This window comes from Cydia fagiglandana, chromosome 8 (assembly GCF_963556715.1).
Source record: "Cydia fagiglandana chromosome 8, ilCydFagi1.1, whole genome shotgun sequence".
Classification (NCBI taxonomy): domain Eukaryota; kingdom Metazoa; phylum Arthropoda; class Insecta; order Lepidoptera; family Tortricidae; genus Cydia; species Cydia fagiglandana.
In genome coordinates, this window is record NC_085939.1 from 1,842,062 (window position 1) to 1,853,575 (window position 11,514).

General features: G+C 39.9%; 1 protein-coding gene across 1 annotated transcript; it reads left to right on the plus strand.

Moving 5' to 3' along the window:
* Positions 1-33: 33 nt before the first annotated feature.
* Positions 34-10,952, plus strand: LOC134666423 (uncharacterized). The gene is made up of 7 exons (XM_063523570.1): positions 34-192; positions 2,275-2,454; positions 4,339-4,598; positions 5,884-8,206; positions 8,281-8,487; positions 8,979-9,103; positions 9,701-10,952. Exons 2-7 carry the CDS (start codon positions 2,427-2,429, stop codon positions 10,508-10,510), a joined length of 3,753 nt encoding a protein of 1,250 aa, XP_063379640.1. The 5' UTR covers positions 34-192; positions 2,275-2,426; the 3' UTR covers positions 10,511-10,952.
* The last annotated feature ends 562 nt before the right edge of the window (positions 10,953-11,514 follow it).

An 11,514-nucleotide genomic window follows, 5' to 3' on the forward strand; every position in this document is an offset into this window, starting at 1 on the left:
CCGTATGAACGACTCGAAGGTGATCGTCGCTGAGTCAGAGGCTGCGTAGGCGCGGATACAGCCTTAGCTCGGTTCGATTCATTCGGGATTTGCGATGCGGCCTCAGTCGGTCGCGGCTCAATAACAAGCCCTGCTCTCAGTCTGCACCGGTGTCGTGTTTAACCCGATTACACAGAGGGGGAGATTATTCGCGTGAGTGTTAGTGTACTGCTTCTGTTGACAAATTGCTTGCTTTGATAGGATTTGAACATCTGTTTTGCTAATGTTAACCTAATATCGCAGGTTGTATCCGGGAGTTGGATTTGTGTTCTTGTTTTTTCAACATATTGTTAAGAATTGATTACCTATCTATATATTTTTGTTGATTATCGAGTAAATAGAAAATTAGTATACCTAAATAACCAGATTTCGTCAAAAATGATTTACTAAAGTGATTCAGTTCGGTCTTGCTGCTGACATTATGCGTAGGTACATACACCGTGTTTTTGTTTTATTTCCGTTAATTCAGTGGTGCATTCCTGAGCTTAAATCAAGTAACTTTCTCAAAGACACCGATATTCTAATTAACTCAATTTGGGAAATAATCAATAATTTATTTTTTCCTATAAGGCCTCTACAAGCGTGTACACTTGCCTTAGGGCCGGTTTACATATTGATTAGTGTTTAGAATGAGTTCATGCATTTGCTACTAAACTTAAGTACAATCTCGGTCGATCGATGTTCGAAATAACATTGATATGTTTGGTTGAGTTAAATGTAATGCCCGTGTTACAACAACGCTATATGCTACATATAATTACTTTTTAAACTTATTTTTTTTTTAAAAGCAAAAAAACATTTTTTTTTAAATTAACTATGCCATTTAGTTCTTTTAAACGTTCTTAACCATACCCCGAAGTTAACGGAATTCAATAAAAACACGGTGTATATGTATATGGAAAAAGTATTGATCTATTGATACGCGTACACTAAAATTGAAGCTCGTGGGTGATAATGGTCATGCATATATGTAGCATAAGGACGCTTTTCTGTTGGAAAACTACATAAAGCTATTTTGTTATTACCGTATTGGTTTAGGTAAATACTTACATTTAACATGAATAGACGATACGTCAAGTCTATTGTTATTAGAAGCAAATTGATTGACAATTGATCAACAAACTGCCTACGCCGCGTGGGTGCGCAGTGCGCATGATTCCGGTAGCTCAATGAGGGCCACTTGTGCCATCCCAATAACCCGGGGTTAAGCGGTTAAACCGTTAACTCAGTGTCAAATTATAATGGTATCTTCAGGTTTAACCGGTTAACCCTGGGTTAATGGGACGGTGCAAGTGGCGCTAAGGGTCACATGCGCCATCCAAGGTTAGCCGCTAACTTGAGGTTAACCGGTTAAACCCGGAGTTATCAGTACAATTTAATCCGGTGTTAACGGTTAACTCCGAGTTAGTGGCTAACCCTGGATGGTACCAGTGGTGCTAGGACAACGAATTCTTTCACATAGTCTAGGTGTTCCTTGGGACCTTATTTTTTAATATACTTATTTCTTATATGTAGGGTATAACTTAATCTGATGTGTAGATATTCGTAGCAATTCGGATAGTATTTACGTTATATAGACCTAAACAGAATAAAGATCATTTATTTCAGCAAAGGTTACAGATATACCAGGGGTCTCCGCACTAGGCAATGCCTGTATCGCGGGGAGCCAAATTGCAATTAAATATCAGAGCTGTTACAATTAGTCTAACATTTAGTAAGAAACTACTTACGACTAGTAATCTAAACTATAAACTAAGGCTAACCCTAGACACAATATTGAAACTAAATCCTGTGTAAGTTAAATAAGATCAAGTAAGAGCAAGTGTACGTTTAATTAAATTGTGTTTTGTAATGTCGATGATTGTCGCCCTTGCGTTCATCTACATTTTACTTTAGCTTGAGTGCGAGAAAACGCGAATGAAGATTTTTGCTCCAATACTTTTTAAGCAAATGTTTCCCACTCTTGTAATAATGGAACGGCCGTCAGCTGTTGTACGTAAAGCCAGGCGTGTCTCACTCCGCGATGTCGTCGCTATGCTACAGGTAGCTAAAAGTACATCCGTTCGACCCCAATTTTGGGGTTTGCCATAAGCTGCACGTGTCGCTGTCGCCACCTAGCGGCCATATCTGTGCTGATCGTAACAGACGCGTTTTGTTAGAGAGTGTGTCTTCTGTACCTAGTACTATTATTTATTCTGTGGCAAAGTTCGGTGTTTGTACTGGAGTGGACGTCAGGTCGGTCGGTGGGTCCGGCGGTGTCGCTGCACGGCCGCTGGCCGCCGCCGCGCGTGCCGTCGACGCCGGCGCCGTGCGACTACGAGCCGCAACGCGCCGCGCGCGCCGTGCTCGACCACGCGCCGGCATTCTCGATCGGTCTGCGCGTGAGCATGCCGCAAGCACAGTCGAAGACGCCAGGTCTATCGAAAGATTTTGGAGTTTGATAGCACATTTGAACATTAGCTTGATTTTTTTTTGTAGTTTTACATTTTTTACGTTCAACTAGTAGATTTGTTATGGGTTTTCTTTGATGTTTCTTGAATTGCTTTGAATATGTTCAGAAACGTTAGATGTGAAGACGATCACCGCCATGCTGAACATTTGTGTTCTGTAGTGTATCTAGTTATTTATAACGTACTGCCGGATTCGAACTTTAAGATACGTCAATTAATAGATCTGGAAACGATATAGATTAGATTTGTCAGTGTCAAAAGTGACGTATTTGTTTGAAGAAACGTCACATTTGACACTGACATATCTAATCCATATCGTTTCTAGATCTATTAGTTGACGTATCTTAAAGTTAGAATCGGGCCGGTAGAGTGTAAGTAGGTACATTTTATATTTTTTGCATTTTATATTTATATATTTGATGCATGGAAATAATATTCTAAGTACGTATGTACAAACGAGCTTACAAACGAGAAATAACAATCGGAAGCATTAGAACGCTTTCAAATCAACTTTTTATATGAATAAAGTCGTAGCTAGTCAGACGAATTTAAATTATTTTTAGTATACTTGTAGATTGTTTTTCGTTCTGCAACCATAAGTAGGTAGTTCACTAGGTAGTCAGTAGTCACACGTATTGAAACAATTCATCCAATACCATCCAATACCATTACCTTTATGCTCAGTTAAACAGAAGGAATTCAAATTCAGTAGTGCAGTTGTATTTGCACGCTTTTTTTAAACACATGAGGGGGGGGGGGGGGGTCTTCCATTAATTACATCGCACGAATTTGAAGATTTTTGACCCCTCCTCCCCTCCTTGTCACACCTGCTCACATTTGGCTAACCCCTCCCCCCCTGGTGTGACGTCACATATTTGGAAATTTTATTTTCAATGAAATCAACAATTTAAATTATTATTTAAATGTTATAAAAAAATCATTTTTGACAAATTCATTGTTAAAATTTATACCATGAAGTCGATTAGGAATAAAAATACATGACATAAAAACGATTATCATTGCAAAAACTAGTTATTTAACTATCAACAGCGAATAAAAAATCCAAACCTGTTAAAGTGACGTCACACGTTTTCTTGACCTGATGGAATATTAACCTTTACATCCTTTTTAAAGTTAATATATACCTAACGAGCCCTTCGTGCACAACGTTGCGTGCCTCTACTTATTTTGACGTGATATGAATGATTATGATATGTGTAGGCTGAGAGAAAGGTGAAAATTAGTTGTTGACGTAATTGTCTTGTTTGGCGTTGTTGCTTTAAAATGTGTGTTCTTATTCCTTCCATCTTGTCATTGATTGTATGTAGGTATGTAAGAAGTAATACTTCAATGTTCGTTATTTATTTTGTAGTATAGTAGTTTTTGGTGGTAGGTATTTTATAGTAGTTTTTGTAGTAGTTTAATGCCTTTAATGCGGACCCTGGTAAAGGCCGGGATAACGCTAGGTAGAAGGAAGGAACTACAAAAATAATTATGTCACTCGCGCAGAAAATACGTAAAAAATATAAACAACTAAGTATTCTTCCCCTAATTAAACCAGTAACGAAACCAGTGTTGGACAGATTGAAGTAACTAGTACATACCTGTGATGGAAAGGTACTTTATTCTTAATTAATAAATCACTCGGTTAATTGTAATTTGATTGATGCAAATAAATATGTACACTCAGCAAAACTATTAGCTTATCCTTGCTGCATTCACCTGACTGACAGCCCTAATTTTCTTTCAATCTTCGGATACATAACTTACGAGTACACCTACGCGGACGCCGTTTAAAACAAAGATCCCTTTATTTGTATAAATAACCAATTCCGTTTTCAAATTCCAGCACCAAACATCTACTCAATGCCGCCCGTCCTCGGCGAGGCGAAAGAAGGCAGCAAGCAAGCAGCGCCAGCGTTCAGTATCTGTGGCCGCCCGAAGAACATCGAATCCAAGACACCCATGCCGGGCCCGGGTACCTACACCACCGACAAGGCAGTGAACGTGCTCACCAAGCGACCGCCCGCTTACACCATGGCTCCTCGACGAGAGCTCAGGCACCCGTCTGAGGCCATACCCGGCCCTGGTGTTTACTGTCCTGAAAAGGTAACTGATTCACTGATTAAAATCTTGTCATTGGTCATACGTGTTCATGTACTAACTGTATTAACATGCCTACTATCTATTATAACACCTTTTCTGTTTCAAATTGTTCTCTTTTATGAGTACGTACCTCCAATCACACGGTGGTGGTCTGATAACTAAATGAAATATATAAGAGAAAGGAGTTAAGTAATTTTAATCAAAATAGAAAAAAAAAATTGAAGTCCTGTTGACATTACTAACATGTTAAGAGAGGTCGATGATTTTGTAATATGTAAATCTTTCTGATATAACTTATTCTGTTATAATTTTGCATGGATAAAATAACAATTTTCATATGCATAGGTATTAACAAAAGTTTCAACATACCTAACTGTTTTGCTTGAGTAATAAAAACTGTGCTTTAAACTGCGTTCTTCAGAGCAATATCAGCCTTGAAAATATACCGTTCAGGTTTTAAAAAAATTAACTGTTTTGATTTGCAAGAACTCAATTTCTTTGAAACATACGAAAAGTGTTAAAATTTCAGTAGCTCGCCCGAGACAGTGAATTTTCCACTTTTCCTTTATTTCAACGTCCTGTTATAGTATGCAGGCCTTTCTGTATGATAAAAAAAATATTTACGATTGCTCTGCGAGAATGTAGTTTCAGCATGTAGCTTCGTCCCTAACCATCTATCCCTGGGCTGGGTACAGGTGTGCGTGAATCTTCCCTGGGCGCCGGCGCACACGTTCGGCATCCGGCACTCGCAGTACATGGGCCAGCCAGCCTACTACCCCGCTCCCGAAGAGATCTCCGTTATTTAACTCTGTCCGTAACTGGCTTGACTCCATCATTTCATTAATCTCATCTGTGAATGTTACAATTAGCTTTTGCTTCCTTTGTAATGCTTGATTTTGTAACGTGTTTAATTTATTAAAAAAAAATATCTTTGCTGGAACTGATAATGTACTATTTAGTCGTTGTTTACTTTTAATGTTTATATATCAAGAATAATTAAAGTAAATTTAAGTATGATACAGTCATGGAAGATATTTTTACTTACAAGTCTGGATCAATGATGATGCTCTGAACATTTTTAAAGGTACAGTTCTTTCGTATTTTATGACATTGACACCTTTTGTTTTAGTTACTACAAATAGTACACACGACAATAGTATCTAGCATAGCATACAATCTGATGCAGCAATTTATTTTGTATATAAAACATAGAAAGTATAGAGAATATTGTAACTACATATATCAATAACAGTCATGTTTCAGTTACTTACTATATTTATGGTTTCAGGATGCAACACAGCAACAATCAAAAACCTATAAGCATACCTTTTCGAGCAGATCTAAGATTAAAAACGGTGATCAAGTCCCTGCTCCGAATGCGTACTCACCAGAAAAAGCCGACAGACTGTTGCGAGCAAAATCACCTGCCTTCTCCTTTAGGACCAAAACTGAGGTCACTATCTCAAGTGACGCACCGGCGCCCAATGTATATTCTCCTGAAAAAGCTCTCAATTCACTCAAGAGTGGGCCAAAATATACATTAGCAGGAAAAGGTGTTGCAGAAAAGCACGATTCAACTCCAGCCCCCAATACATATAACCCTCAAAAAGCTGACAGAATGATGCACGAAAGTTCTCCTTCTTACACTATGCGTTCTAAAGACGTTGTGGATAAAATTGAACAAACACCGGCACCTAATGTTTATGCCCCGGAAAATTCTATGCATATGCTGAATGGAGGACCAAAATACACCATATCCGGAAAAGGGTCTAATGCAAAACTTCCTGAGACACCCGCTCCTAACTCCTACGCTCCAGAAAAAGCAGATAAAGTGTTACATGAGAGTTCACCTGCTTATTCGTTTAGGACAAAAGAAGAAACGGTTATCCGCAGTGAATCTCCCGCTCCTAATGTTTATGCTCCGGAGAAATCGATGCAGATGTTAAATGGAACTCCTAAATATACCATAAGTGGGAAAGGCCCAGAAAGCAAAATCGAAAATACGCCAGGCCCAACAGCTTACTGTCCCGATAAAGCAGATAAATTGCTTCATGACTCATCTCCTGCATTTACATTCAGAACAAAAGATCAGGTGCGAATAACCGACGATGTTCCTGCTCCAAATGCTTATGCTCCTGAAAAATCAATGCATATGTTGGATACATCTCCAAAGTATACTATTGCTGGGAAAGGTGCCTCTCCAAAACATGATAATATACCAGCGCCAAATACGTATAATCCAGATAAAGCAGATAAGCTTCTCCACGACTCTTCGCCTGCTTATTCATTCAGGCCGAAGCCTGTTATGGGCCGACCCAATGACACACCGGGACCCAATGTATACGATCCGCATCTATTGGACGGTACACCTAAGTACAGCTTATATGGCAAGGGTCCTGATGGCAAATATCCGGAGACACCTGGTCCTAATGCGTACAATCCTCACCTGCCAGATGGAACTCCTAAATATACAATGGCAGGTAAAGGGCATCCAGAGAAACAGTTTGATGGTCCTGCTCCTAATTCATATGATCCTCATTTACTGCCTAATACTCCTATGTTCAGTTTAACTGGAAAGGGATCAGACGGGAAGCCATCAGACACGCCTGGTCCGAATTGCTACAACCCACATTTACCAAGTAATTCTCCAATGTATACTATATCCGGTAAGGGTCCGGACGGAAAAGTGTCAGATACGCCAGGCCCAAATAACTACAACCCACATTTACCAAGTAATTCTCCAATGTATACTATATCCGGCAAGGGTCCGGACGGAAAAGTTTCGGATACACCTGCTCCCAATAATTATGATCCACATTTACCGAGTAATTCTCCAAAGTATACAATATCCGGCAAGGGTCCGGATGGAAAAATCTCAAACACACCTGGTCCTAACGCATACGACCCTAACTTGCCACATAACTCTCCAATGTTTACAATGTCCGGCAAAGGTCACGATACAAAGACGTCCGATGTGCCCGCTCCAAACGCGTATGACCCTAAAATCTTAAATGGAACGCCTCAATATACGATGGCTCCGAAAGGTAAACCAGGGAAAATTGACAACAATCCAGCCCCTAATTTTTACCACCCCGATAAAGGTAACAACTTAGTATTTGAAAGCTCACCCTCATACACCTTTAGAGACAAGCAACCCCTTCATTTACCAGACAATAATCCGGCGCCTAATGCCTACGATCCGAGCAAATATCACTACATGTTGGATGGTGTGCCAAGGTATTCATTTGGTATTAAAGGACCTGCACAAAAACATGATAACGTTCCTGCTCCAAATGCCTATAATCCTGACAAGGCTGATAAAATATTGCACGAAACATCACCATCTTACACCTTTAGACCTAAAGTCGAGAATGGAAAAATTGTGGATACCCCTGGTCCTGCAGCATACAATCCTGAGAAAGCTGACAAGGTTTTACTAGACAATGCGCCAAGGTATTCTTTCCGCATTAAGACCAATCCGCATAAGACCGACAATGTTCCCGCTCCTAATGCGTATAACCCAGATAAGGCTACTAATTTGTTGAAACCCAGCGCTCCTCAGTACACCTTTAGGATTAAAACGGACGCCTTGAAAATTCCTGACACGCCAGGTAAGCATTTTTTTTTAAGTTCGTATGATTTTCTAATATATCCGAAATATTAATGTTTATAAATATTGTTACAGCTCCGAATATGTACACAATCCCGACCCCGGTGGAAACGCCGCTGTACACCATATCAGGCAGGCACAAGGAGCCAATAGATGAGCGTTTGAAGGTTCCTGCCCCCGGCGCTTATAGCCCGGAGAAAGCGACCAAATTTGTCCTGACCTACTCACCCCAATACACATTTGGAGTTAAGATTCAAACGTCCAAGTTCGCTGAAACCCCCGGTAGGCATTCTAAATCTATGAATTGTATTTTAAACTTAATGATAAAGTTAGGTGTAGTGTAGAAGCACAGGGCGGACACGTTACTAAATGGAAATTTTAGTGGATATGTCTATGCACACTACGTGCCTAGACATATCAGTTGAGTGCAGGTTCGTTAGGGCAGCCAATTGAAAATCATCATCAACATCATCATCTCAGCCATAAGTCCACTGCTGAACATAGGCCTCCCCCTTAATTGAAAATATTTTGGCGTTAGTATCTGCTGATATTGACAAGTAGACAATACACCGGCAATTTGCACTTTCCACCATTGCGTTACTTATCGAACTGAAATTCTGACAATGTGCCGCCGCGGTTAGAGGTCCATTTGGGCCTGGGTGGTGGAATGAAAACCTATTCTGTATGGAATACTAAGTATTAGGTGTATTCCGTAGTGTAAACTAATGTGTGGTTAAATAACATTTTTATTTGTTTTCTTTTGGTATTTTCAGCACCCAACACTTACCGAATACCGTCTGTACTGGACGCTCCCGTGTACACGATATCGGGCCGTCACAAGGTTCCTGTCGATGACAGAGTCCGTGTGCCCGCGCCTGGCACATATTCACCGGAAAAGGTACGAATCATTCAGAATAAATTATTTAGAACAAGCAAAATAATATCCTATGACAATAAATTCGTTCTTCGAATTTGACAGTAAATGTTGATGGTTCAGGCCGCGTAGCCAAGATGCCAATCGCTATCGCTCCGTAGCGATCGAAACGCAACTGTCACTGTCACACTAATGTGGAAGAGTGATAGAGATACATAATGCTTTTCGTTGTCGAAGCGATAGCGATTGTAACCTTGGCTAGGCGGCCTGTACGGATCCGCAAGTACACACTATGCGGTAACTCTTGAAAATTCAGTTATTTATTAGTACCAGCGTAGGTACAGCGCCATCTTCTTCAGCTTTCAAGTTGGGGGATTTAGTTTTTATTAGATTTAGACCTTAGACAGTCAATTAATCCTTTGCGTTGAGTAAAAGTACCCCTGAATATCATTCGGATCAAAAATACATCACCGGTAAAGTGTACCTGTGTTAAAATAATGCGTTGGGCATTACCATAATTCCGTTTGGATATCAATTTTGTCCTAACAAAATATGCAGGTGCAGTTTTTTAGGTACCCGACTATTTACGGCTTATATTTATTTAAACGTCTTATTTTTTAGGTCCAGTTGAGCAGAACACCACAAATAACCTTCGGAATAAAACATTCCCCATTACTGGGACAGTTAAAACCAATACAGTCAATTCGTGATACAAGCGACACGCAGAATCAACAACAAACTTCTAGAACCGTTGAAGTGAAAACTACAACTTTCCAGAATAATGTGGTCAGCGAAAACAACGACGTACAGAAAACAAGGAATTTTATACAAAACGAATCGGATGTCAATTCATCGCAAAACATAAACGAATCGCACGAAGTTAATACGTACATTCAACGAACACGAACCCCAGTAACTCATATTCGAACAGAAAGTGACATCAGGAGTTCTACAGTTACTCCAGAGCCCGTTGTAGAAACCCTGACGCAGGAAATTGTATGGGTACCGGAAAAACCTATTCGTCGAAACTCTTACACTATTGACAAATCGGATGGATCTGGATTTTTGGAGCATTACCAGCATAGTGACGTGGTGCCGGTAGAAAATGGCGTGCGGAGAACTGCCGCCAGCGGAGAGCGGGGTGCTACCTGCTCGCAGGAGACCAGCGAGGCCGTGATTAAGAGAGATGGCTTCGAACAGACCATGCAAAAGAATCTGAGAAACGAGAGCGCACATGAGAAAACTCAAACGTCTTCCGAAGAGGTACGACAGGGCACCGAGGTGAAGCAGCTCGCAAACGGGGGCATCGCCAAAACCACTACCACCACAACCGTTAGAAAAGTGGGTGCGGCTGCGAAAACGGCGAAAGCAACGACCACTGTCACACGCACTGCGACTGCAGTGACGTCGCGTGACGTCGGCGCTAAGTAAAGCAACTAAATACTAAATTGAAACCTAGATTGCTTCCTATTTCCTTTTATAGAAAACCCGATTGAACATTAAAAGGAAACCTACTAAATTATTTAAATTCAACATTTATAATAAATTAATTTTATATTCGTTTGCTTCGTTAAAGTGCTCCTAAAGTTAATTTTAAAGAATTTAATTATAACATCCCTTTATTGTGAAGTAAAATACATGTCTTGTAATTTTATCCAATTTCTCAAAATTGTGATAGAAAGTACATTTATTACTTGTTTAAGAAACAAATTATCTCGTCTATTTTTACCAGTTAAAGGTACTGGTAAAAAATAGACAAGACAACTTGCTGCATAATTTAATGTCTTTAATTTATACTCACATAATATTGTTACTAAAATTATAAATTTATTGAAAAATCTCAGATTTATTTATAATAAAGTTTTTAATAATTTTAACTATTTTATTTCCTTACCTAGTACCTACTCTAACGTCTCTAACTGAGCGTTGAAATATTTGGCAAAACCAGCATATTAGGTTTCTAAAATTGTGAAAAATATACAATGGAAAATTTCAGAAATTTCTCATATTTTTGTATAGCGATTTTAGCTCTCCGTTACCAAAATAAACATTTTCATTTAATAGGGAATATTACGCCAAACTCGCATAGAGGGCGCCACTAGCACAAACGGAGGGCCTACCGCGGAGCACGAAAATCGAAATGTCATTCTTCCTCGCGTTTTCCCGGCATTTTGCCACGGCTCACATAGGAGCCTGTGGTCCGCTTGACAACTATAATCCCATGATTTGAGGTAGGCATTAGTTTTTACGAAAGCGACTGCCATCTGACCGTCCAACCCAGAGGGGAAACTAGGCCCTATTGGAATTAGTCCGGTTTCCTCACGATGTTTTCCTTCACCGAAAAGCGACTAGTAAATATCAAATGATATTTCGTACATAAGTTCCGAAAAACTCATTGGTACGAGCCGGGGTTTGAACCCGCGACCTCCGGATTG

Bases quoted from the DNA above. Each gene is read 5' to 3' on its own strand.
- LOC134666423 (XM_063523570.1), top strand. From the start codon at position 2,427: ATGCCGCAAGCACAGTCGAAGACGCCAG. The intron at 8,207-8,280 runs GTAAGCATTTTT...ATATTGTTACAG, and splicing joins GAAAATTCCTGACACGCCAG to CTCCGAATATGTACACAATC. The intron at 8,488-8,978 runs GTAGGCATTCTA...TGGTATTTTCAG, and splicing joins CAAGTTCGCTGAAACCCCCG to CACCCAACACTTACCGAATA.